We start from the raw sequence: 23658 nt of genomic DNA on the forward strand, positions 1-23658 counted from the left end.
AGCAGAGGGAAAAGGGGAAAAAGAGGGTTAAGCTGCGGAGAGGTAAAGGGGGGATGGCAGAGGGAGTAGAGGGAGAAGAGGAGCTCAGTCTGGGAACGCCTCTTGGAGGAGGTGAGTTTTAAGTAGGGTTTTGAAGAGGGAAAGAGAATCAGTTTGGCGGAGGTGAGGAGGGAGGGCGTTCCAGGACCGCGGGAGGACGTGACCCAGGGGTCGACGGCGGGATAGGCGAGACCGAGGGACGGTGAGGAGGTGGGCGGCGGAGGAGCGGAGCGTGCGGGGTGGGTGGTAGAAAGAGAGAAGGGAGGAGAGGTAGGAAGGGGCAAGGTGATGGAGAGCCTTGAAGCCTAGAGTGAGGAGTTTTTGTTTGGAGCGGAGGTTGATGGGCAACCACTGGAGTTGTTTAAGAAGGGGAGTGACATGCCCAGATCGTTTCTGCGGGAAGATGAGCCGGGCAGCGGAGTGAAGAATAGACTGGAGCGGGGCGAGAGAGGAGGAAGGGAGGTCAGAGAGAAGGCTGACACAGTAGTCTAGCCGGGATATAACGAGAGCCCGTAACAGTAAGGTAGCCGTTTGGGTGGAACCCAAGAGTCCCTAGCTCCATGCCTGGTCACTGAACATGGGGCTGACTCTGAGAAGGGGAAGAAATAATGACTCTGTGATTGTAGCAAGATAATCAAAGCCCAGAGAGGGAAGGTGTGAATCGAATCCTAGGTCACACAGCAAGCTGGGCTGGGTGAACAAGCCTGGGTTCCCAACTTCCTGCCCAGGAGCTTCTCCATCTATAAGCCTGAAAGGAGAAGTGGTGATGTCTGGGCCTATGAGAAACATGGATGAATGGCAGAATGTGTCTCTTGATTGTTATATCGTACTCTCCCAAGCGCTTCATACAGTGCTCTGCACACAGTGAGCACTCAATAAATACAGTGAATGAATGAATGGATGACTATGCCATGGCACTACCTGGAGGGTGCCAGACTGGGCATTAGAGTGGTGCCCAGGGAAGGTTGGAAGCCCTCCTGAGGGAGCAGAAGCTGCTTGCTTTGTCCAAGGCTCCTTGTCAGTCTCCCACCTGTCAGTCCTCCTGGCAGGCCCCACTTCCTAGGTCACTAAAAGCTGACCAGCAGAAATACTTGGCCCATCCAGCCACTCTGTGGCTCATGAGCGTCCAAGCCAATTGTAGGCCATGAATCTCTGGGAACTGAGGGGAGCAGGGTGGGTGAATCATGGACAGCATGAACTAAGGGGCTCCTGGGCACTGGTTGGGGTCAAGTGCCTGCTGGATTTCTGAGACATTCTGTATTTCATCCCTTTTCATCATCTTGCTGAGTGGAGGAGAGCGAATGCAAAGCAGTTTAGTCACTTGTGGCTTTGATGTGTTCTGCACGAGATAGCTGCCCCCCATTGGGCTGTACCCAAAGGCAGCGATTAAGTTATTGGCATATGCAGTGGTGTGTTTGTGTGAGTCTGATTGTGATTGTCGATTCATCTCACACCCACACACACCACACATTCACACTCCTCTTTCTCTCTCCCCCCATCCCTCTTCCTAATATACTGGATTAGTTTTTGAGAAATCTAGGCACTGGAACAGCATTAGAAGGACCATCCAAAGGGGAGGACATATTTTGACCTGTTCCCTTTGGGCTAGTGGCCAGAGTCAGCCGGGTCTGAGACAGCCATAGATTGTCTTAGCCACTGGGCTGTGATCTGGTCTTAGCTGGGGGCCCGGAAAAGAGGTTGACTGATGTGGGTCAGCTGTTCTGCCTCCTGTCACATCTGCCCATATTTTACGCTTTAGGGCTGCTGCCAAGAGAACTGATGGACAAAGGGAAAACCTGCGCTCCCACAGAAGCCAACGATAGCCTCAGCCACTGGGTAGGAACCACCAGGAAAGATTCCCCAAGGGTCCGGGGTCACACGGTACCAGGGAGAGAACTCAAGAATGCTTTGAGTCATTTTACCCATTTTGTAGAAGGGGGAAAATGAAGCTCAGCAAGGGTGCGGGACCCACCCAAGATCCCAGAGGGCCTGCAGCAAAGCCAGAGTGGAGGGTTCGGCTGCTGTCTGCCTGTCCATGGGACTCACTACCGGGCCACCTTGTCTCCTGGTGTTCTGTGAAGGAAGAGCATGGCCTAATGAATAGAGCATGGGCCTTGGAGTCAGAAAGACCTGGGTTCTAATCCCAGCTCCACCATGGGTCTGCTGTGTGACCTTGGGCAAGTCCTTGGCCCTTCTCTGGGCCTCAGTTACTTCATCTGTAAAATGGGGATGAAGACTCTGAACTCCACATGAAACCATGGACTGTGTTCAACCTAAGTAGCTTGTATCTACTCCGGCACTTAGTACAGTGTCTGGCACATAGTAAGCGCTTAACAACTCATTAAAAAAAGAAAAGCAGACAGTGTTGATGATGGAGGTGTCTGAGTGGCGTGGAGCTAGGGCCCACAAAGTCTCCCAGCCCCATTTTATATTTCCAGCTCCTAACTGGGCTTCCCAAGAGTGCATGAAGGAATAATAGACATTCAGCTATAACTCACTTGGGTAAATTTGGGAACTGTCTCATCGTACTTGACAAACCCTAGGAGTGTTTAGTAGCCAGAAGAACTGTGGGTTTGACAACAAAAATTCACTTGGCTCCTGGATCAATTTCAGTCTGTTGAGGGTGCTGAATAGAATAGCCGGACAATACTCTCAGGCAGTACAGGGGTTATGTATGAGAAGCAGCGTGGCGCAGTGGAAAGAGCACGGGCTTTGGAGTCAGGGCTCATGAGTTCGAATCCCAGCTCTGCCACTTGTCAGCTGTGTGACTGTGGGCAAGTCACTTAACTTCTCTGTGCCTCAGTTCCCTCATCTGTAAAATGGGGATTAAGACTGTGAGCCCCACGTGGGATAACCTGATTCCCCTGTGTTTACCCCAGCGCTTAGAACAGCGCTATACATAGCGCTTAACAAATACCAACATTATTATTAATAAGGTTGGCATTTGTTAAGCGCTTACTATGTGCAGAGCACTGTTCTAAGCGCTGGGGAGATATAGGGCAATCAGGTCATCCTACGTGAGGCTCACAGTTAATCCCCATTTTACAGATGAGGTAACTGAGGCACAGAGAAGTTGTGACTTACTTGCCCACAGTCACATAGCTGACAAGTGGCAGAGCTGGGAGTCGAACCCATGACCTCTGACTCTGAAGCCTAGGCTCTTTCCACTGAGCCACGCTGCTTCTGGGGCTAGGCTAGGGGCTGGGCTAGAGGCTGGGCTATGGATCTCCACCAGCAGTAGCCAACAGTTAGCATCAGAGCCACCCTAGCACACCAGATTCCGTGGGGCAGGTGGTGAAGCTATGGAATGAACCAGGGAGGTTTCAGTTCACTTGTCTCCACCATTTGTAGACCATGTGACCTAGGGCAAGTCACTTAACTTCTCTGTGCTTCAATTTCCTCATCTGCAAAATTAGGATTCAGAGAAGCAGCGTGGGTCAGTGGAAAGAGCACGGGCTTTGGAGTCAGAGGTCATGGGTTCGAATTCCGCTCGGCCACTTGTCAGCTGTGTGACTTTGGGCAAGTCACTTAACTTCTCGGTGCCTCAGTTACCTCATCTGTAAAATGGGGATTAAGACTGTGAGCCCCACGTGGGACAACCTGATTCCCTTGTGTCTACCCCAGCGCTTAGAACAGTGCTCGGCACATAGTAAGCGCTTAACAAATACCAACATTAATTACCTGTTATCTCTCCTACTTAGACTGCGAGTTCCATGTGGGACCTGATTATCTTGTATCTACCCCTGCACTTAGTGAAGTGCTTGACATGAGCTTAAAAAATACCACAATAATTATTATTATCACTTATTAGTTTGCTGGTTCACTCCCCCGCCCTGCTTGGTGTTGCAGATGCCCACTGGATCGTTTACTACTTGGACCAAGGGGGTCTACTAAGCCTTTGACTCTAGTCCAACCACAAGGATCTTGCTTCCACATGGGTGAATGGCTTGTCTGGGAGCCCCGAATATTCAGTAAGTCAGGCAGTCAATTGTATTTACTGAGCTCTTTCTGTATGCAGAGCATTATACTAAGCACTTGGGAGAGTACGATATAGCAGTATAACAGACACATTCCCTGCCCACGACGAGCTAATAGTCCAGTGCAGAGAATGGTGCTTGGCATATAGTAAGTGCTTAACAAATACCATAATTATTATTATTAGGAGATACAGACATTAATATAAATTATAGATATGTATATAAGTTCCATGGTGCTGGGAGGGGGGATGAATAAAGGAAGCAAGTCAGGGTAACATAGAAGGGAGTTGAAGAAAAGGAAAACGGCTTAGTCAGGGAAGGCACTAGGGTGAAGCCTAAGGGCTAGAGCTAGGGATAAAGGCTAGTATCAAGTATCATTATCAGCAACAGCAGCACTCCCTCCAACCCCAACCCTTACATCATCACCAGTGCCATGACTTTCAGCTTTAGAGGATGCCCACGGTGTGCCTGGCACAATCCTGAGCTGATGAGAGACAGATGGGTGGAGATGGGTTGGAAGAAGGAGCAAATAATTGGCAGGAGGGGAGAAGTGGCTCAAGATAGGCCCAGTGTGGTCCCAGCTATGACTTATCCAAGGTATCATGCTATGATAGCTACAGCTGCCCATTCACTCATTCAACTTGACACCACACCTGCCTACACCTGGCTCACACCTGCTACACCTGGCACACACTAGCTCACACCTGCCCGCATATGGCCCATACATGACCCAAATCCAAACACTACTACTAGTTATCCACTCTGAACTGCAACCTAGCTGTACAAACCACAGAATGGAAAAACTGCAGGCATACATGTCTCAACATTATTGACAAAATCAAGGCCAACCACACCAGTCCTGCTCCAGTAGGCTCTCTGGATGAAATCATTGCCCACAAAAAGGAAAAACACCCATCTCAACTGGAAACCACTGGTTCCCAAACTGTCAGATTCCAACTTTCCAGCAGGCTCCAGAAACCATGTCACACCTGCCCCATTTCCCAGAATCCTCTTGGCTTGGACCAAGGGAAAACCATGTTGGTTTTCCTCAGCCAGCCTACTCAGGCAATGGCTAGAAAATTGAATCAATCCATCTTGCTACCTCCCTGCTCCTGCCCCAACTCCTTTACCACCCCTCCCCAATCCCCACGATCCCTCTGGCTTTACCTGAGACAATGGTGTATCCAATACCTCTGGGTCGGCCTTTGTCTTGGTCAATTGCCGTGATCATACGTACTGTGGTCCCCTGAGAGAAGGAGAGAGGATGAGAGCATTGCTGTTATCGCTTCTGGACTTTCTGGAGTTTGGGTCCTCCCAGAGCCTGCTGCCTTTGATTACCTCATTGAAATTCTCCAGCACAGCCCAGCTAACCCTGCCACCCCCACCTTCACCAATGCACTACCAAGATCCCAACCAGCAACCTGGGGGATGGGGCACAATCAGACTAAAAGATGAAACCCTGGGTTGGGGGCACCAAGACCCTGGAAGACCCAGGTCCCTGTGAGTCCTAGCTAGGACAGTCTCCCTCCCAGGGCTCCTGGGTCCCCCCAACACCATAAGAATGACATCAAGGGCCATGGCCTACCCAGAGGAAGCACAACCTACATCTTTCTCTGAGAAGAGTGAGTCATGGCTAGGAGGGGATTGTCGTTCACCAAAGTCCACAGCATCAGGACTGGGGTATTCCCTACAGCTGGAAGGTGGTGAATTCCAAACACACATTCCTTCGTTCAGGGGACAGTGAGCATATAGAGTTCATTCTCCCAATAGAAAATCAGTCAGTCAAGTAATCACTAATATTGTTTACGCTCCTATTGTATTCAGAGAATTGTACTATGTGCCTAGGAAAGAGTAATAGGGTTAGTAGACACAAGTTCTGCCCTTGAGGAGTCTACAATACAGGGGGAGTCAGCAAAATAATTAAAAGAGAGGAGAAAGAGGGAGAGGACTTAAGTAAGAGGGTATGTACAAAAGGGTTTAGGTGGTTGTGAATTCACAAGTGCATAGTTAGAGGGTAAAACCAGGGGAGAGGAGAAATAAATTGGGGGAAGACCCTCAGGAGGAGGTGAGAATTCAGAAGGTCTTTGAAGATGGAGAGAGTTGTGTTCTGTTCTAAGTGGGCAGAAGAGCATGAGCAAGGGGCTGGAGCAGAAAAAATGGGAACAAGGCACATTGAGTGTGAGCTTGAGTGTAATGAGGAGGGTGACCTAGGGTAGAGTGGGAGAAGAGAGTAAGTAGCGGGAGAGAGTGGATTGGGAGAGAGTGGATTGGGTGCCTAAAAGCCAATGCTTAGGAATTTCCACATGATGTTGATTGGAATGGGAAATTGCCGTAGTAGGCTTTGGAGGGCTGGAAATGATCTGAGGAGCAGAGTGAATATGAATTGGAGACCCGGTGATCCGTGAGGAGGCTAATTCAGTAGTTGAGTTGGGATATGACTAGTACCTGGATGAGCCTCCTGGTCGTTTGAAAGGAGAGGGAGGGGCAAACCCTGGAAATGTTATAGAAGAAAAACTGACCTGATTTAATGATAGACTGAATATGGAAATTGAAAGAGAGAACAGAGTCAAAAGTAATTCCAGTGTTGTGGACTTCAGAAACAGAAGGGATGGTGGAAGTCAATTCTGATAGGACAGTTAAATGGAAGGGAAGAAGTACAAACAAAGATGAGGCAGTCACTTTTAGACACACTGCGCTATGAGGTGTTGGTGGGACATCCATGTAGAGATAACCAGGAGACAAGAGAAAATGCAAGATTTTAATAGAGGTAGGGTGAGGTAGTTTTGGGGGTCATCCTCATTGGGGAAGTTGAAACCATGGGAGTTGATGAGCCCTCCAAAGTAGTGGTCATAAAGTGAGAAAAGAAGGGGACATTGCTCCACTGTGGGACAACCACAGTTAGAGGAAGAGTGGATGAAAGAGACCAAAGTGAAGTCAGAAAGGTAAAACCTCTGTGGCAGTAAAACCAGGGCTAGGTAAAGTTTCCCAGAGAAGAGAGTTCACAGTGTCAAAAGAGAGTGCAGCCTCAATGGACTGAAGAGGGTGAAAACCAGATCACAGTGTATCGATGACGGAGTAAGAGGAGTGAAAATGGAAGCAGTAGATAATAATAATATTGGTATTAGTTATTTAAGCACTTACTATGTGCAGAGCACTGTTATAAGCACTGGGGTAGATACAGGGTAAGCAGCTTGTCCCATGTGAGGCTCACAGTCTTAATCCCCACTTTCCAGATGAGGTAACTGAGGCACAGAGAAGTTAAGTGACTTGCCCGCAGTCACACAGCTGACAAGTGCCAGAGCCAGGATTTGAACCCATGACCTCTGACTCCTAAGCCCATGTTCTTTCCACTCAGCCACAACAACCCATTAGAGGAGTTAGGACAGGAATGTGCTCAGAGAGATGGGGTGATAGCTGGAGGGTGCTGTGAAATTCTTAGTGGGATTTTTAGGATGGGGAGATGTAAGCATGCTTGTAGGCAGAGGGGAAGAAACCACTGGAGTGTGCAATTGAAGAAGGCAGATAGGGAAGGAAAAGAATGGAAGAACACGATTTTTAAACAGTAAGATAAAATGGGTCCAGAGGTACTAGTAAAGGGGGTAGTTTTGGAAAGCAGGAGGGGGATCTACTGAGGCTGTGAAAAAGAAGACTTGAGGCTGAGAAGAATGAGAAAATGAATATGGGGTGGGAGGGAGCTGGGGAAATGAAAGGGAGAATACAAAAACTTAAAAAGGTCACTCCTGGGAGTTTTGAATTTGTCAACAAAGTAAATGGCAAGTGGATTAGGGACAAGAGAGCAGGGAGTTGGGGAAAACTGAGGGTTTGTCTCCCCCAGTATACTGTAAACTCCTTGAGGGGAGAGATCATGTCTACCACTTTTGCACTGTACTCTTCGGAATGCTCAGTACAGTCCTCTGTATACAGTAAGCACTCAGTAAGTACCACTGATGAACTGATTGAATCAGAAGGGAGTTAAAAGTCTGGTATAATTTCTGGGGGCAGTGGGGGTTGGAATCAATGAGGAAGGAGTAGTAATGTTAGTGAGCAGAAGAGAGGGCAGAAGTGGCCAAAGTCAGCCCAGTATTTGGATTTTTCACGAGTTCAAATTATCAGAATTTCTGCTGGTTCAAAAGGGGTGTAGATCAATTAATGATTATCAGAGGGAAAACTAGGGAAGGAGAGCGAGGACGTTAGAGATGGTCTGGCCCTAACCACGTGGATGGATGAGTAGGAGGGCAACCCTCCCATAGTTCCTCCTAATATTCGGTTGCCGTGGAGACAGAGTCCCGGACTGGCTGGACTATTGGTCTAACCCAGACATGGCACACAGTTCATGAGCTACTGTTCTTATGTGAAGTGAGTTCCCTGGAAGAAAGCCTGCATCAGTGTCAAATCCCATCAGTCACCAGCCAATCCACAAAAAGGAGAGAACTGGTCCCAGGCCCAATGTGGCTGACTTAGTCAATCGCATTTACTGGGCACTTACTGTACTGTTCTGTACTAAGTGCTTACTAGCTAGTGCAGCAGCTTGGAGAAGCACCATGGCTTAGTGGAGAGAGCACGGGCTTGGGAGTCAGAGGTCATGGGTTCTAATCCCGGCTCCACTACTTGTCAGCTGTGTGACTTTGGGTAAGTCACTTAACTTTTCTGTACCTCAGTTACCTCACCTGTAAAATGGCGATTAAGACATGTGGGACAACCCGATCACCTGGTATCTACCCCAGCGCTTAGAACAATGCATGGCACATAGTAAGCGCTTAACAAATACCATCATTATTATTACTCAGCTTAGAGGAAGCGTGGCCTAGTGGATAAAGCACAGAACTGGGAGTCAGAAGAACTTGGGTTCTAATCCCGATTCTGCCACTTGTCTGCCGTGTGACCGTGGGCAAGTCACCTCACTTCTCTGGTCCTCAGTCACCTCATCTGCAAGGTGGGGATTAAGACTTTGAGCCCTACGTGGGACAACCTGATTAGCTTGTATCTACCCCAGCGCGTAGATCAGTTCTTGACACATAGTAAGCGCTTAACAAATACTATTAATATTTAGCACGTTGTGGGACAGTGGGGGTGAGATGGGAAGTGGGGTTGGGGGAGAGACAGGCACACAGCTCAGGCTGTGCTCCTTCCATCCTCACAGCAACCACTGTTCCCATCTGCTGCAGGAGTTGGGACTCCTCCCCATCCCTCCAAGCCCAACCTTGTCCACCCCAAACGGTAATTAATGTAGTGTGAAAGCGTTTACGGCTCAAAGCTGTTCTGTTTGTGTTGGTTTATGGAGAGCCGGCAGAGGAGGCATTTGTTTCGCCCTGGGGGAAAATGTCAGCGGTGGCGTTTGCATGTGTAATGAGGAGGCCGCCAGCCCCGGCCTTGGCGGCCTGTCAATGTCAATGTCACCATCCATCAGTGAGAAGAAGGCCCGAGGTGGGAACTAGAGCGCTCTAGTCCCTTATGCAGCCCACTTTCTGGGAAAGTAGGCGCAGGGAGCTGGGACCCTCTCCTCTTGCCTCTCCTGCCTGCCTTGGCCAGGAGAGTCCTGAGGTCCAGAGAGGAGGAGAGCTGTCTGTTGCTTAAACCTACCTCTCTCTTTTCTCTGTCCCTCTACCTCCTCAGACATAAAGGAAGGGTTAGACTAGGAAGAGGAACGGTGGCGGAGGAGACCCCCCTCCCCCCACCCTCACCTCCGCATCCCAGAGAGGGGATTCTCACTTCAGAAAGTCACCTACTTCTCCAGGACAAACTTCCCCCTATTTCCAGGGGATGCTCTGCACACAGTCAGTGCTCAATAAAATCACTGATTGATCTGCCTCCTTGCAGTGGCAGACAGAGTAGGGGAGAGGGGGATGGAGGAGGGAGCAGTAATGGAGCCATGACAAAAAAAATCAATCAATCATATTTTTGAGCACCTGTGTGCAGAGCATAGTACTAAATGCTTGGGAGGGTACAATACAATGGAGATCATAGACAAGATCCCTGCCATCAAAGAGCTTAAGAATCCTAGAAACTTTGGGACAGAAACAAGCTTGAGTGGGGCACTGGTCCAGTGGCGACAAAGTGAGCCTACAAGAAATCAGTCAGTGAGCCCATTCGTTTAGACGGTGAGCCCATTATAGGGCAAGGATTGTGTCTATCTGTTGCTGAATTGTACATTCCAAGCACTTAGTACAGTGCCCTGCACATAGTAAGTGCTCAATAAATATTATTGAATGAATGAATGAAAGGAAACCAGGCAACAGGCCCATTGAAAATCAACCAGTGGGCTCAGTAGAAGAAGAGCATTCTCCGCCTCTCTGTTTTGATGTGGCTTTTCTCACAGGGGTCTGGGGCTATGTCTGGGCAGAGACTTGTCTTCTCCAGCCCCAGATGTATATGGAAGCTCAGTATCCTGTGGGCACCAGAGAAGCAGCAGGAAAGGGATCCTACTGTGACTGGCTGGGTGACTAAATTTTCAGTGTTCACGGGAAGTTGTGATTTTCCACTCCTTAAGATCTTTTAAAAAACACTTGCCTGCCCTGGAAGGAGTACACGATACCCTGCCTGGAGATTTGGGGAGGGACCAGAGGGCCCAAGGAGGTCTCCTCAATCAATCGTATTTCTTGAGCCCTTGCTACCAGCAGAGCACGCATTAAGCACTCGGGAGAGTACACTATAAAAGAGTTGGTAGACATGTTCCCTCCCTACAACAAGTTTACAGTCTATAGGGGACTATAGAAGGACTTCCAGCACTAGCAATCTAGAATTCTGAGGTTCTCCCACTCCCAGTAGGTTAGTAGAGGACTTGGTCTTTGGGCCCTCTGGGTGGGGCAGAAATTACAACCTACTAACTTCACTCCTCTAGTGCCACTCACTACTCAGTGTTCCTTAATCTCCTCTTTCCAACCCCCAACCCCTCTCCCACATCCTCCCTCTGGCCTGGAATTCCTTCCCCTGACATATCTAAGGGACTACCACTCTCCCCACGTTCAAAACCCTCCTATAATCACACCTCCATTTTCCCTCTCTTCTGCATTCCCTTGTTCTTGGGTCTGTAACCCTTAAACATTTCGATTTTCACTGCACCTCCACAGCACTTATGTATGTATCCGTCAGTAATTTATTTTAATCAATCAATCAATTGTATTTATTGAATGTATGGTGTGAAGAGCACCATATTTAGCACTTGGGATAGCACAATGTAACAGAGTTGGTAGGCATCTTCCCTGCACACAGTGAGCTATCTTTCTACCTCTCTAGTCTGCAAAATCCTTATGGGCAGGGATTGCACCTGCCTACTCTATTTTATTGCACTCTCTCGTGCTTAGTACAGTGCTCTGCCCACAAGTAAACACTCAATAAAAACACCACTGTTTAACAGACTGATGGATTGATTGAGTTTTTGACTGTGGCTGCTTCCTCCAGGAAAAGCCAGGAGAGTGAAAGGCACGAGCCAGAGGCAGCCATCTGAATCAGATCAGTGCTTGTGCAGAAGGAAGCTGCCATCCTCTCCTACCGAAGTTTAGGGTTTCCATTCTTTTGGGGTAAATAAATCCATTTTTAATAAAACACTGAGCTTTTAATACAGGCAGCCCTCTGATGGGCTGGAAATATTATAAGAAAGAATTAACTGGGTACTCCTGGGAACAGGCTGAAAATGTTTCAGCTTCTAAATTATTACTCCTTCAATCTACTGCAGTGGATTTCCCAGGTGGAAATGGGAAGGGAGTTGGGGTGAGGACAGAGGGGAAGGCCCAAAACTGACCTAGGCCGGACAGGGCAATGGGTGCTGAGTGGGCAATAAGTTCCATTAGGTCTCATCTTCAATCAATCGTATTTATTAAGCTCTTGCTCCGTGCAGATCACTATATGAAGCATTTGGGAGAGTAAAATGTAATAGAGTTGGTAGAAATATTCCTGCCCACAATGAGCTCAGAGTCTAGAGGAGGAGACACATATTAATAAAAATAAATTACAGATGTGTATATAAGTGCTGTGGGGCTGAGGAAGGGGTGAATAAAGGGAGCAAATCAGGTTGACGCAGGAGGGAGTGGGAAAAGAGGAATGAGGACTTAGTCAGGGAAGACCTCTTGAAGATGTACCTTCAATAGGCTTTGAAATTGGAGAGAGTAATTGTCTGTCGGATATGAAGAGGGAGGGCATTCCTGGCAGAAGAAGAAGATGGGTGAGAAGTAGTCGGTGAGGAAGACAAGATGGAGGTACATTGAGTAGGTTGGCATTAGAGGAATGAAGTGTATGGGCTGGATTATAATAGCAGAGCAGCGAGGTAAGGTAGGAGGAGGCAAGGTAATTGAGTGCTTTAAATTTGATGCTAAGAAGTTTCTGTTTGATGCAAAGGTGGCTGGGCAACCACTGGAGGGTCTTGAGGACAGGGGAAACATGGACTGAAGTTTTGATAGAAAAATAATTTGGACAGCAGAGTGAAGTTTGGACTGGAGTGGAGAGATACAGGAGGCTGGGAGGTCATCAAGAAAGCTGACCTCCTGTCTCCAGAAGGCGTTTGGCTGGCCAGAACTGCAGTGGTGAAAGGGTGTGGGAGACAGGTCTCCCCTTTTCTCCTCCAGGAATGAGAAGCTGGTAGAGAGGTTGGGTAGGGTTTGGGAAACTGGGATAGATTCTTGCCTCCCATCCATCCCGGAGATTAGCCTTCTCAGAGAACACACCCATGGATTGATTGAGTGATAGATGGTGCAGAGAAAGGCAGATCCCAGGATAGAATGCTAAAGAAGATGGTGTGTACGTGTGTGTGTGTGTTTGTGTACTTTGGTTTTGTATAGCACTTTTATTCCCAAAGTGCTCTCACATTAATAACTGTATTTTGGCCCTCTCAACAACCCTGTAAAATAGGTAGAAAAAGCAGGTTATCCCCAATTACAGATAAGGAAACTGAGGCACAGAGAGGTTAAGTGACTTGCTCACAGTCACAAACCTGGCCAGTAGCAGAGCTCAAACTTGAACCCGGGTCCTCCAGGTTACAGACTGGCTCTCTTCCACTCTACCACACTGCCTCCCCTGAGATATTATTTTGGAATGGAAACTGCAAGAGGCAAGTATTGTAGACTTTAACATACAGATACTGTGGGTGTCCAAACAGGTGCATGTTAAATAAATTTAGAAGAGGAGGAGGAAGAAGAGAGTGAGGAGGAGGCCGATGACAAGAAGGGGGAAGAGGAGGAATAAGAGGAATTCTCATTGGCATGGGACAGAGTGTATACAGTGGGGAGAGAATGATTTGGGATATGCACAGGCAAGAATGGGGGTGCCCTGGTGGGGGCCATAGGGGTGCCAGGAGGCAAAGACATGTGGCTGGTAGGGTTGCCTTCATGAATGAACAGAAGAGAAGAGGATTCTGGGAAAGAATCCTCCTTTCTCAGAGCGGTGGGCTGTGGTGGGCTATGGTAGTAGTCCCCAAACAAGGAGCAGCAAGGCAGTTGGAGATCTCCTATCCTCTCAGGACAGCTGGAGGGGCCCTCTTCCTCTCCCCACTCCCCCTGCACTGGAGGGGGGCAAGGGAGAAGTCGGGGGGAGGGGGGAAGTGGAAGTGGTCGGGAGGGCCCTCCTGGCTCCCATTATGCGATTAAAGACTTGAAAGGTGAACCACAGCCCTGGGTCTTCGGGGGAGGAGGAGGCCCCTTGGAGGGAAGAGGAGCTAGGGGAGGAGGGGGGCCGCAGGGGAGCCGGCGGGGCTCCCAAGAGCTGCCACAGCAGATTCTGAGGCAGAAAATCCTATTTCTCACTCCTTAATTCCAGTCAATTCCAGTCAAAGGCCCGATAGGGATCGGCTGGCAGTAATTTGCTGCAGTTTATCCACTCCTTTCACCTCCTATCGGCCCTTCACTGACGGGCAGGCTGACATGCTGTTACTCGAGTGAGGAAATTAAAATTTGATGCAATAATCCCAAATAAGAAGGATTTTATTAGGTAATATATACACTTTAGATTAGGCATTCTCACCCGATACATAGATAGAGAAACAGAGACACACTGGGAGCGGCAGATAAAAAGGGAGAGTGAGAAACAGAAGCGGAGGCTCTCTCTGGAACCTGGGTCTGGGGCTGGGATTGGGACCCTGGGTCCCACCTGGGTCAGGCACGGGAGAGGCCTGGATCTAATTCTGGTCGTGCCAGAGGAGGGTCCCCCAAATGGCTAAATTTCTGGTCACCAAACCCTCCTCCGAAAAGCCCCCCAAACTGGAACCACTTAGCTTGGAGAAAGAAAAGCTGGAGTGGGCTCAAGAAATCTCTTCAAATACAAAGGATGGCTATGGTTGCACTGGAAGGATTTGGGGTAGGCTTGAGGAAGCCTTTCCTACCTGAGAGTACTGGGGTGAGTCTCAGAGAGGTAGGAAAGTAGACAAGATGGTCCATGGTAATGAGGGGATAGGTGGGTTGTGGGATAAACATTGTGTGTGTGTGTGTGTGCCTGTGCCCCACTTGATGGGAGGCCTCACCCTACATGTTAGTAGTTACTTATCTCAGACCATAAACTCATTGTGGGCTGGAAAAGTCCTTGCTGATTCTGTTGTATTGTAGTCTCCCAAGGGATTAGTACAGTTCTCTGCACATAGTAAGCCCTCATTAAATACCATTGATTGATTTACTGATTGCTGGTAGAGGTTGGATGGCCAGGGAAAGTTACCCTATACCAAGACAGGTTTAAGACTGACGAAGCGGACAAAAGCAGCAGCCGACTGTAAAGGAAAGTATCATTCCTGAAGCACTGGCCCAGGATCCCATCTGCAAAGATGCAGCTCTGCCCCTGCCCCGCAGCAGAGCTCCTGACCACCTTTAAGTCCCATCCCACATTTTCCCTGTCCTGGCCGGTGCGGTGCCAAGTGCCATCCCAGCCAGGGTATCCCTGGCAGAAGCCACGGCCAGTTGCCGCCCAGCCCTGGGGTTCCAGGCCCATTAGAGCCCTCACTGCCCCACTGCCCAAGCGTTGTGAGGCACCAAATTGATTTTCTGCATGGCTGCATCCAGAAAAAATGCCTCTGGGAGTCTAGAGCTCAGCCCTCCCGGACTGTCATGGTTCTGGACTGGGCCAGGCACAGGGAAGGAATAGAGGGGCCGAGTGTCCATGAACATTTAGGAAGGGGCAGGGTAGCACCCATTCCTCTAGGGGATCTGGACTCCAATTCTGAGGGGCAGGCGCTGGGGGGCTGGGGAAAGGGAAGCACAAAACTGGAACCCTGAGGTTGGGGGCCAAACGAAGGGGCCTGGCAGATGAACAGTGCCAGGCTAAGAGAGCAGGCCCAGGGGTTTCATAGGCAGTTGGCAAACCTGGTGTTGGGGAGTTCTGGCTACTGAAGCTCTCTGAGAACAGCAGAAATGAGTAGGTTCTTCCTGGAGAGCTCCAGAAGAGAGAAAGGAAACACAGAGAGGGAGAAAGGCAGAGGACTGGGAGGAAAAATGCCCACCAGGAGACGAATAGTGCATTTCCAAGTGATACTTCAGCCCTGTTCCCAGAGTTTGGCAGAAGAACTCTTGAATGAAACAGACTGGCATGAAAAGTGGACCTGACCCAAGAGCCAGGGACATCAGGGCCCAGGACGGACCAGCCAGACCAGCCTATCAGTAAAGCCTGGCAGCCCAAGTTTGATCCTAAAGACTGGGATGCAAGGCATAAATGAGCCTAGTAGGGAGCCCCCAAGATCCTGCAGGAAGGGCCCCTTATCAACAAATGGCTTCCCTAATTTTAGGGCAACCCTGGAAAAATGTTTCTTTCTGTATAAGCTCATTGTGGGCAGGGAACATGTCTACCGATTCTATTATATTGTGCTCTCCCAAGCTTTTAGTTTAGTGGTCTGTATACATTAAGCACTCAATAATTTCAATTGATTGACATAAAAATATCAGACCATATTTAACACCATCCTGGACCAGATCTCTGGTCCATGGAGCCAACTGTTCTGTCCCCCCAGCAGCACCAGGACAGCTGACTGTCAATATCTTGGACACATCCTCTGGGCTAAAATTGGAAATTCAACACTCTAACTCTCTTCTCGCCATTGATAACATTCCTGGTAGCGTCCCAATGTAGACTGCTGTCCTTGAATCTACTCAAATCCGCGATGGACCTGCTGAGATTTTGAGGGTTCAGCTCCCTATGGTAACAAATTCCATACATTCACTGCCCACTGGGTGAGATGTGTTTCTTTTTGTGGGTTTTGACTCTCCTCCTTCAAGCTTCATCCTGGTGGTGAAGGATCTGGGAAACAACAATTCCATCCGCCCTTTCCTCTCCACCCAAACGGCTACCTTACTGCTACAGGCTCTCGTTATATCCCGCTAGACTACTGTGTCAGCCTTCTCTCTGACCTCCCTTCCTCCTCTCTCGCCCCGCTCCAGTCTATTCTTCACTCCGCTGCCCGGCTCATCTTCCTGCAGAAACGATCTGGGCATGTCACTCCCCTTCTTAAACAACTCCAGTGGTTGCCTGTCAACCTCCGCTCCAAACAAAAACTCCTCACTCTAGGCTTCAAGGCTCTACATCACCTTGCCCCTTCCTACCTCTTCTCCCTTCTCTCTTTCTACCGCCCACCCCGCACGCTCCGCTCCTCCGCCGCCCACCTCCTCACTGTCCCTCGGTCTCGCCTAGCCCGCCGTCGACCCCCAGGCCACGTCCTCCCGCGGTCCTGGAACGCCCTCCCTCCTCACCTCCGCCAAACTGATTCTCTTTCCCTCTTCAAAACCCTACTTAAAACTCACCTCCTCCAAGAGGCCTTCCCAGACTGAGCTTCTCTTCTCCCTCTACTCCCTCTTCCACCCCCCTTCACCTCTCTGCAGCTAAACCCTCTTTTCCCCCCTTTCCCTCTGCTCCTCCCCCTCTCCCTTCCCATCCCCTCAGCACTGTACTCGTCCGCTCAACTGTATATATTTCCATTACCCTATTTATTTTGTTAATGAAATGTACATCGCCTTGATTCTATTTAGTCGCCATTGTTTTTACGAGATGTTCTTCCCCTTGACTCTATTTATTGCCATTGTTCTTGTCTGTCCGTCTCCCCCGATTAGACTGTAAGCCCGTCAAATGGCAGGGACTGTCTATCTGTTGCCGACTTGTTCATTCCAAGCGCTTAGTACAGTGCTCTGCACATAGTAAGCGCTCAATAAATACTATTGAATATTTGCCCTACCTGCCCATTCCATGGTTCTGTAGTCTCTAATCATGTCCCCTCTCACTTTTATCTCTCCAGAACCAAAATCCCTAACTCTAATCTTGTCCTAATGGGGATCCTTCTCCCCTGAGGGGCCAGGACCGCCACCCAGAAATGTCACCCATCATCAAGATGCCCAAGCCCCACCACCATTAGGAGACATCCAAAAAGGGGTGTTGACAAGGTGGGACAGGGATTGTGGGTCCTCTGAGAGAAGGATAGGGTTACAATTAATGTTTAAAACGTATTCTTCTGTTTGTGTCTTGTCCTCTAGACTGTAAACCCCTTGTGGGCAGGGAAGGTCTTCAATTTCTGCTTCTGGATATTCTCAAGTGTCTAGTTCAGTGCTATACACAAGGTAGGTGCTGAACAGACAGCAATCATGATGACAATAATAATAACCAGCTGACATAGCAGCTGGGTTGGTGGTGATCCCCTTCTCTTCTCTTCCAGGCACTGGGTTTGCGGGATGTAACCGCCTGCCTGCAATTTCCATCTATCCCAAGTGCTTAGTATGGTGTTCTGCACACAGTAAGCACTGAGAAAGTACCATTGCTTGATCTTCTGGCTGCCCTCTGTGCTAGTGGTGTGAGGTAGGGGCTGGACCCAGTTCTCTGGACTTCCAAAACAATGTTGTCACCCTTAGACTTCCCTCCTGTTAGTAACCTGGCCTCCATTTCCTGGGCTGGAATAGGCCTTGTTAACTCGGCAATACGAAAAGTTTATCACTGAGTTTGACTGAAGTAAATCTGGGTGGGTGTTGGTGCTTTCTCATTCCTTTATTTTCCTGCTCTCCTACCTGCCCGCCCACAGCCGCCATCTGCCCAGGGACCACCTGTCACCGGGCGTGGCCCAGGACAGGCCTGGTGGAGGGAGTCCAGCGGAAGACTTACCGGGGGTGAGTGCTCGTAGATGTTGGTGCTGTAGGGCAGGTTAATGAAGATTGGATCCATATCCTGTATGTCTGTGATGGTGATGGCCAGGTTGGCCAGTGTGGACAAGGGCTTGTTCTTATCCTGATCCTTCAAAGCAAAGGAGAGAGAGAGAGAGACCTTTATGCCCAGAACATCCACCCAGTCTCCAGGACTAAAATGGCCTCTGGAACAACTCTTTCAACCTCCTTCATTCTTCATACCCAACCCTCACTGGGACATCTGGGAAAGTAAAGGGGAACAGCCCAGAGAGGGGGATGAGGGTTCTAAGGACAGCATAATGCCGATGATGATGGTAATGACGATGATGATGGTATATGTTAAGTGCTTACTATGTGTCAAGTGCTGTTCTAAGAGCTGGAGTAGATACAAGCTAATCAGGTTGGACACAGTCCCTGTCCCACATAGGGTTCCGAGTCTTAATCCCTATTTTTCAGATGAGGGCACTGAGGCCCAGAGAAGTGAAGTGACTTGCCTAAAGTCACACAACAGACAAGTGACAGAGTAAGGATTAGAACACAGGCCCTTCTGACTCCCAGGCCCATGTTCTATCCATTAGGCCACACTGCTTCCCAAGTCAGGCCTGACACAAGTCGGGCCTGGAGACTATGTCCTGATGTCCCATTTCTGATTCTCTCCCTGACCTTTTGGGTGGATTCCTCGGTTTCCTGCCCCACCTGGTGGAATGAGAAGCAGCATGGCCACATGGATAGAGCACGGGTCTGGGAGTCAGAAGAACCGAGGTTCTAGACTGTAAGCTTCCACTAGACTCTAAGTTCGTTTATGGGCAGAGAACCTGTCCTCTAATTCTATTGTATTGTTTTCTCCTGAGCGCTTAGTACAGTGTTTTGCACACAGTAAGCACTCAATCAATACCACTGATTGATCGATTCTAGTCCCGGCTCCGCCACTTGTCTGCTGTGTGACCTTGGGCGAGTCACTTAACTTCTCTGGGCCTCAGTTACCTCATCTGTAAAATGGGGGTTAAGACTGTGAGCCCCATAAGGGTTAAGGGGCTTAGCTCATATCTACCCCGGTGTTTAGAATAGTGCCTGGTACACTGTATGTGCTAAACATATACCACAAAAAAATAAACAAAAACAACAACAAAAAAGGGGGGCAGGGCCCTTTCAGGGCAAGACTGGAACTAAAATCATGTCTAAAATCTAGCTAAGCAAAAGCTTGTTCTCTGGGGAAGAAAGCCACGGGGAAAAACATGAAAGATAGAATCAAGCTTCCAATGTCGGGGTGTCAACTGCTAATTAGCTTTCCCCACGGGACCAGCAGAGGGAGCACATAAGCCTGCTTCGTTCCATTTTTGTAAAACCTGAAAAATGATATTTTTCAGAACTCGGGGTTAGAAGGGTTGGAAGGGACCTTCACAAGTCAACCCGTCCATCACCTGACCTCCGGATGAGCTGTGGAGTGTCCATTTCTTGGCCAGGATATGATAAGGGTTGTCCAGCTGGACGTCGAGCAGTGAGGATGAGCCAGATGGGATTCACTAACGGTTGAGCGCTCCACCCCTACACCACCCCCATGCCGGCTAGAAGCCAGCCAGGACTCGGGGAAGTAGAGGAATCCTCAACCCACTGGAGTAGCAGGGATGAGAGAGGGATAGCAGGGATGAGAGAGGGAGAGAGAGAAAGTGAGAGAAAGAAGAGAATGAAAGAGTAGAGAAAGAAAAAAACGAGAATGAGAGAGTAGGTAAAGAAAGAGAAAGAGAGAGGAGGAGAATGAGTAGAGAAAGAGAGAAAGAAAGGGAAAGAGAGGGAGAGAAAGAATGAGAGTAGAGAAAGAAAGGGAAAGAAAGAGAGGGCATTCCTGGAGGGGCGGTTCAGGCTGCAGGGCCCTCACTGAGGCATGAAAGGAGCCGTGCAGTAGGTCGATCCGACGGCAGGGAGCACATAACCACGTGGGAGTGACAAAGATTCTGGGGGCAAAGGGCGTCAGTCACTCCAGTTGCTATCAGGCAGACCATTTCCAGCCCGAGAGAGGCCTGATTGCCAGCAGATTCATGTTCATTTAAACTGTATTCACCGCCACAGCATGGGCGCAGCCCTGCTCATAGCCCGCAGAGGCCGGAGCTGCAGGCTCCTGACTCACAGCCTGGCTGCGGCGATCTGACGGCCCTCCCCTGCCCTACCCGGCCCTGCCATCTGGACTGGGGCTTGGCTTTCCTCTTGAGCCACGTGGTGTGCACTGTACAGAGTGCTCCCAAACTCAGGAGCCTCCAACTCTTCTTGACCTCGGGATCTTCACTGCGCTCCCCACTGCCGGTCCCTGGTCATCCCGACCTGCCTCCTCCCGTCTGTTCCAGCCAGCTCATCACACTGCAGGCTATCAAAGGCGGGTACACCAGGCAGGGTTTGCTGGAGGGAGGGAAGCAGGGGAGGGAGCTTGGTGAGACTGTCTATTGTGGAATCACTCTGACTACACTTTCCCCCGGCACGAGACTCAGAAACGGAGGTCAGCACTTCGCCCTTTCCCTTCGACCACTGGGACCCTGAAGTTCCAGTTTTTGTTTTTCTTAATGGAACTTTTTAAGCCCTCATTATGTAAGGGACACAGTTCTAAGTGCTGGGTTAGGCACAAGTTAATTAGGTCAGACACAGACCCTGTCCCTCATGGGGCTCACAGTCTAAATAGGAGGGAGTACAGATATTGAATCCCTGTTTTACAGTTGAGGAAACTGAGACCCAGCCAAGTTAAATGGCTTGCACAAAGCCACATAACAAACAGTTGGCAGAGCCGGAATCAGAACCCAAGTCCTCTGACTCCCAGGCCTGTGCTCTTTCCACTAGGCCATATTGCTTCCCCAGTTCAGCAGCTCAAACAGAAGAAAAGAATGAAAGGGAATCTGGGGTCTCTGCCGCCTGCTGGGTCACTGCTCAGCTATCTCCTGTTTTACTACTGCATTGTACTCTCCCAAGCATTTAACACAGTACTCTTCACACAGTAAGCGCTCAATAAATATAACTGCCTGACTCTGCAGAGAGCCCAGGGCTAAGCTGATGAGAGAGTTGAGCTAAGCTGATGAGAGAGTTGAGCATGGCTACTCTGGGAGCAAAAGCCCCTCCCCTCTTGAGTCCCCTAGTAAGCCAATTTTAGGAAAGGAACTGCTTTGTCACCTCAGGAGCAAAGAGGAATGTGCACAGGACTGGTGGCACACCCAGGTTTCCAAAAGTGTCCTGGACACCTGGCAGAGGCCCCTGGCAGTGCCCAGCCTGGGTGCAGGAGAGCCTCTGGAACAGTTTGAGGTGGAACCCTCCACTCCTCAGTGCCTGGGCACTTGGTGGGTTGGGCCCAGATTCTGTTCCAGGTGCCACGACTTCTGGTCTCCTCTAAGCAAAACCGACAGTCGCAGCTTTTTTGGTGTCCAGGTGGGCTCCCGGGAGAAAAAGGGGGAGGGGGACGAATGATGAAAATGTGGGTCTTTGGAGGGGGCATCAGTGGTTCCCCGGCCCCACCCAGACTCACCGTGGCATTGACCTGAAGCTGGTAGGCCTGCGTGACTTCATAGTCCAGCTCCCGGATCACAGTGACGATGCCCCGGCCGCTGTCGATGGCGAAGAAGTGGGAGGGTGGTTGGAAGGAATAGAGGACGCTGCCGCCTGCCCCCAGGTCGGGGTCTGTGGCATTCACGATGAAGATGGGGGTCCCCACTGGAGTGTTCTGGGGGAGAAGTTTAGATGAGTCAGAGAGATGTAAAGTGAGGCATTTGATACCTCCCAATCCCCTCAGAGCAACTAAAGCCAGAACTGGGTCACTGGGGCCCCAGGAAGGGCAGCAGGCAGGAGTTTTCAATGCAGGATCATTTCCAGTCTACCACTGGATATAAGCCCCAATCTTCTGGTTCATCAGGCATGCCCAGAAGTCTGGTTCCTTGTCTCTTGAGCCTTTTCCCTTCCCTCCAGGAGTTCTGGCAGTGGAAAAGCCACTCTCACCTTCTTTCCCACAAGAACTGCCTTGGGTCTGCCTTCTACTTCCCAAGTAAAATTCACAGGAGGAATTCAAGGACAGGAATCCTGTCTCTATTCAGTCCTGTCCCACTGGTTGGACCCTGCCTGGGTCAGTGGGACTTCCCCAAGCGCCCCATGGCTTGAGGTCAGAGGGTGATGGGGCCTGGGAGATGGTAGCACAGGCACACAGAGGATTGACATTTTCCATGGGTGTGAGGGGCTGGGGAGGTGGGAGACGGGAGGTGCTGTTCGCCACTCTCCTCAGTATTGGCTTCTCTACTGCTCTCAAGGACAGCCGAGCTGCCCGGCACAGGGCAGACCTGCTCGAGACCTGCCCATTGAGTACGGCATTTGCTTGATGATGTGGGAGGATCAGGAAATGGAGTGCTAGACAATAGATATTTAAATGTATTGTTCTTGGGATATGTGCCTGGGAGTTTAGCCCCTGCTATTTTCAGTCATCAAGAGTGAGGCAGTTTCGTGGAGAGAGTGAACAACGAGAATAGAGATTATCGATTCTGTATATAAGACTGAACGTTTTTCGTCTTCATCTCTTCAGGTTGGGAGGGGCAAGAAGCTGGGACAAGGGGACACATTTCAAAGCCCAGTGACTCGGCCTCAGACTATAGAATTGGCATTTCCCTGATCGTGGAGTGAATAAAGCCATTTATCTGAACCCTGGTTAGCCGAACTGTTGATTAGTCAATCTGAGGGAATTTTTTCAAAATAGAAAAGAAAGAAGAGTCGGCTAACGAAAACAAACTGGTCGACTACTTGCCCAAGATAGCCCAAATCTTTTGTTAAACGGGGAAGCAGTATGGCCTAGTGGATAAAGCATGAACCTAAGAGTCAGAAGAACCTGAGTTCTAATGTCGACTCTACCACTTGTCTGCTGTGTGGCTGTGGGCAAGTCCTACATGGGAGCTCAGTCTTAATCCCCATCTTCTTTTACAGATGAAGTAACTGAGGCACAGAGAAGTAAAGTGACTTGCGGTAATCCCCATCTTTTTTTTTTACAGATGAAGTAACTGAGGCACAGAGAAGTAAAGTGACTTGCCTAGGGTCACACAGCAAACAAGTGGTGGAGCTGGGATTAGATCCCAGGTCCTTCTGACTGCCAGGCCCATGATCTATGCACTAGGTAATGCCTCTAAAGAGGCACTAAATCGAGCTGCCCTCTTTCCATAGCAACTGGAGGTATGGTCCAGGAATTCACCACTTCTTGCCCCCTATTTGATTTTCTTCATGTGAATAGAGGAATGGTTACTATTATGATTTTTTAATGGTGAGAGTGAGAATTAAGACTTTGAGCTCCATGTGGGGCAGAAACTGTTTCCAACCTGACTAGCTTGTATCTAAGCGCTCAGTCTTAATTCCCATTTTACAGATTAGGTAACTGAGGAACAGAGAGAGAAGTAGTGTGGCCTAGTGGAAATAGCATGGGCCTGGAGTCAGAGGATCTGGGTTTTAATGGTGGCACCACCATGTACCTGCTGTGTGACCTTGGACAGGTCACTTAACTTCTCTGTGTCTCAGTTACCTCATCTGTAAAATGGGGATTAAGACTGTGAGCTCGATATAGGTGATGATGATAATAA

At 49.4% G+C, this 23658-nt stretch overlaps 1 protein-coding gene across 1 annotated transcript in view; it reads right to left on the reverse strand.

The window, feature by feature from the left end:
* Positions 1-23658, reverse strand: part of CDH23 (cadherin related 23) — a 382425-nt gene that overhangs the window by 221687 nt on the left and 137080 nt on the right. Inside the window, exons 6-8 of the mRNA XM_039911511.1 lie at positions 21579-21773; positions 18060-18188; positions 5184-5262 (exon numbers count right to left, since the gene is read on the reverse strand). Coding sequence (XP_039767445.1) covers positions 5184-5262; positions 18060-18188; positions 21579-21773 — 403 coding nt within the window. The remainder of the gene's footprint in view (positions 1-5183; positions 5263-18059; positions 18189-21578; positions 21774-23658) is intronic.

Source organism: Ornithorhynchus anatinus, chromosome 3 (genome assembly GCF_004115215.2).
Source record: "Ornithorhynchus anatinus isolate Pmale09 chromosome 3, mOrnAna1.pri.v4, whole genome shotgun sequence".
Classification (NCBI taxonomy): Eukaryota; Metazoa; Chordata; class Mammalia; order Monotremata; family Ornithorhynchidae; genus Ornithorhynchus; species Ornithorhynchus anatinus.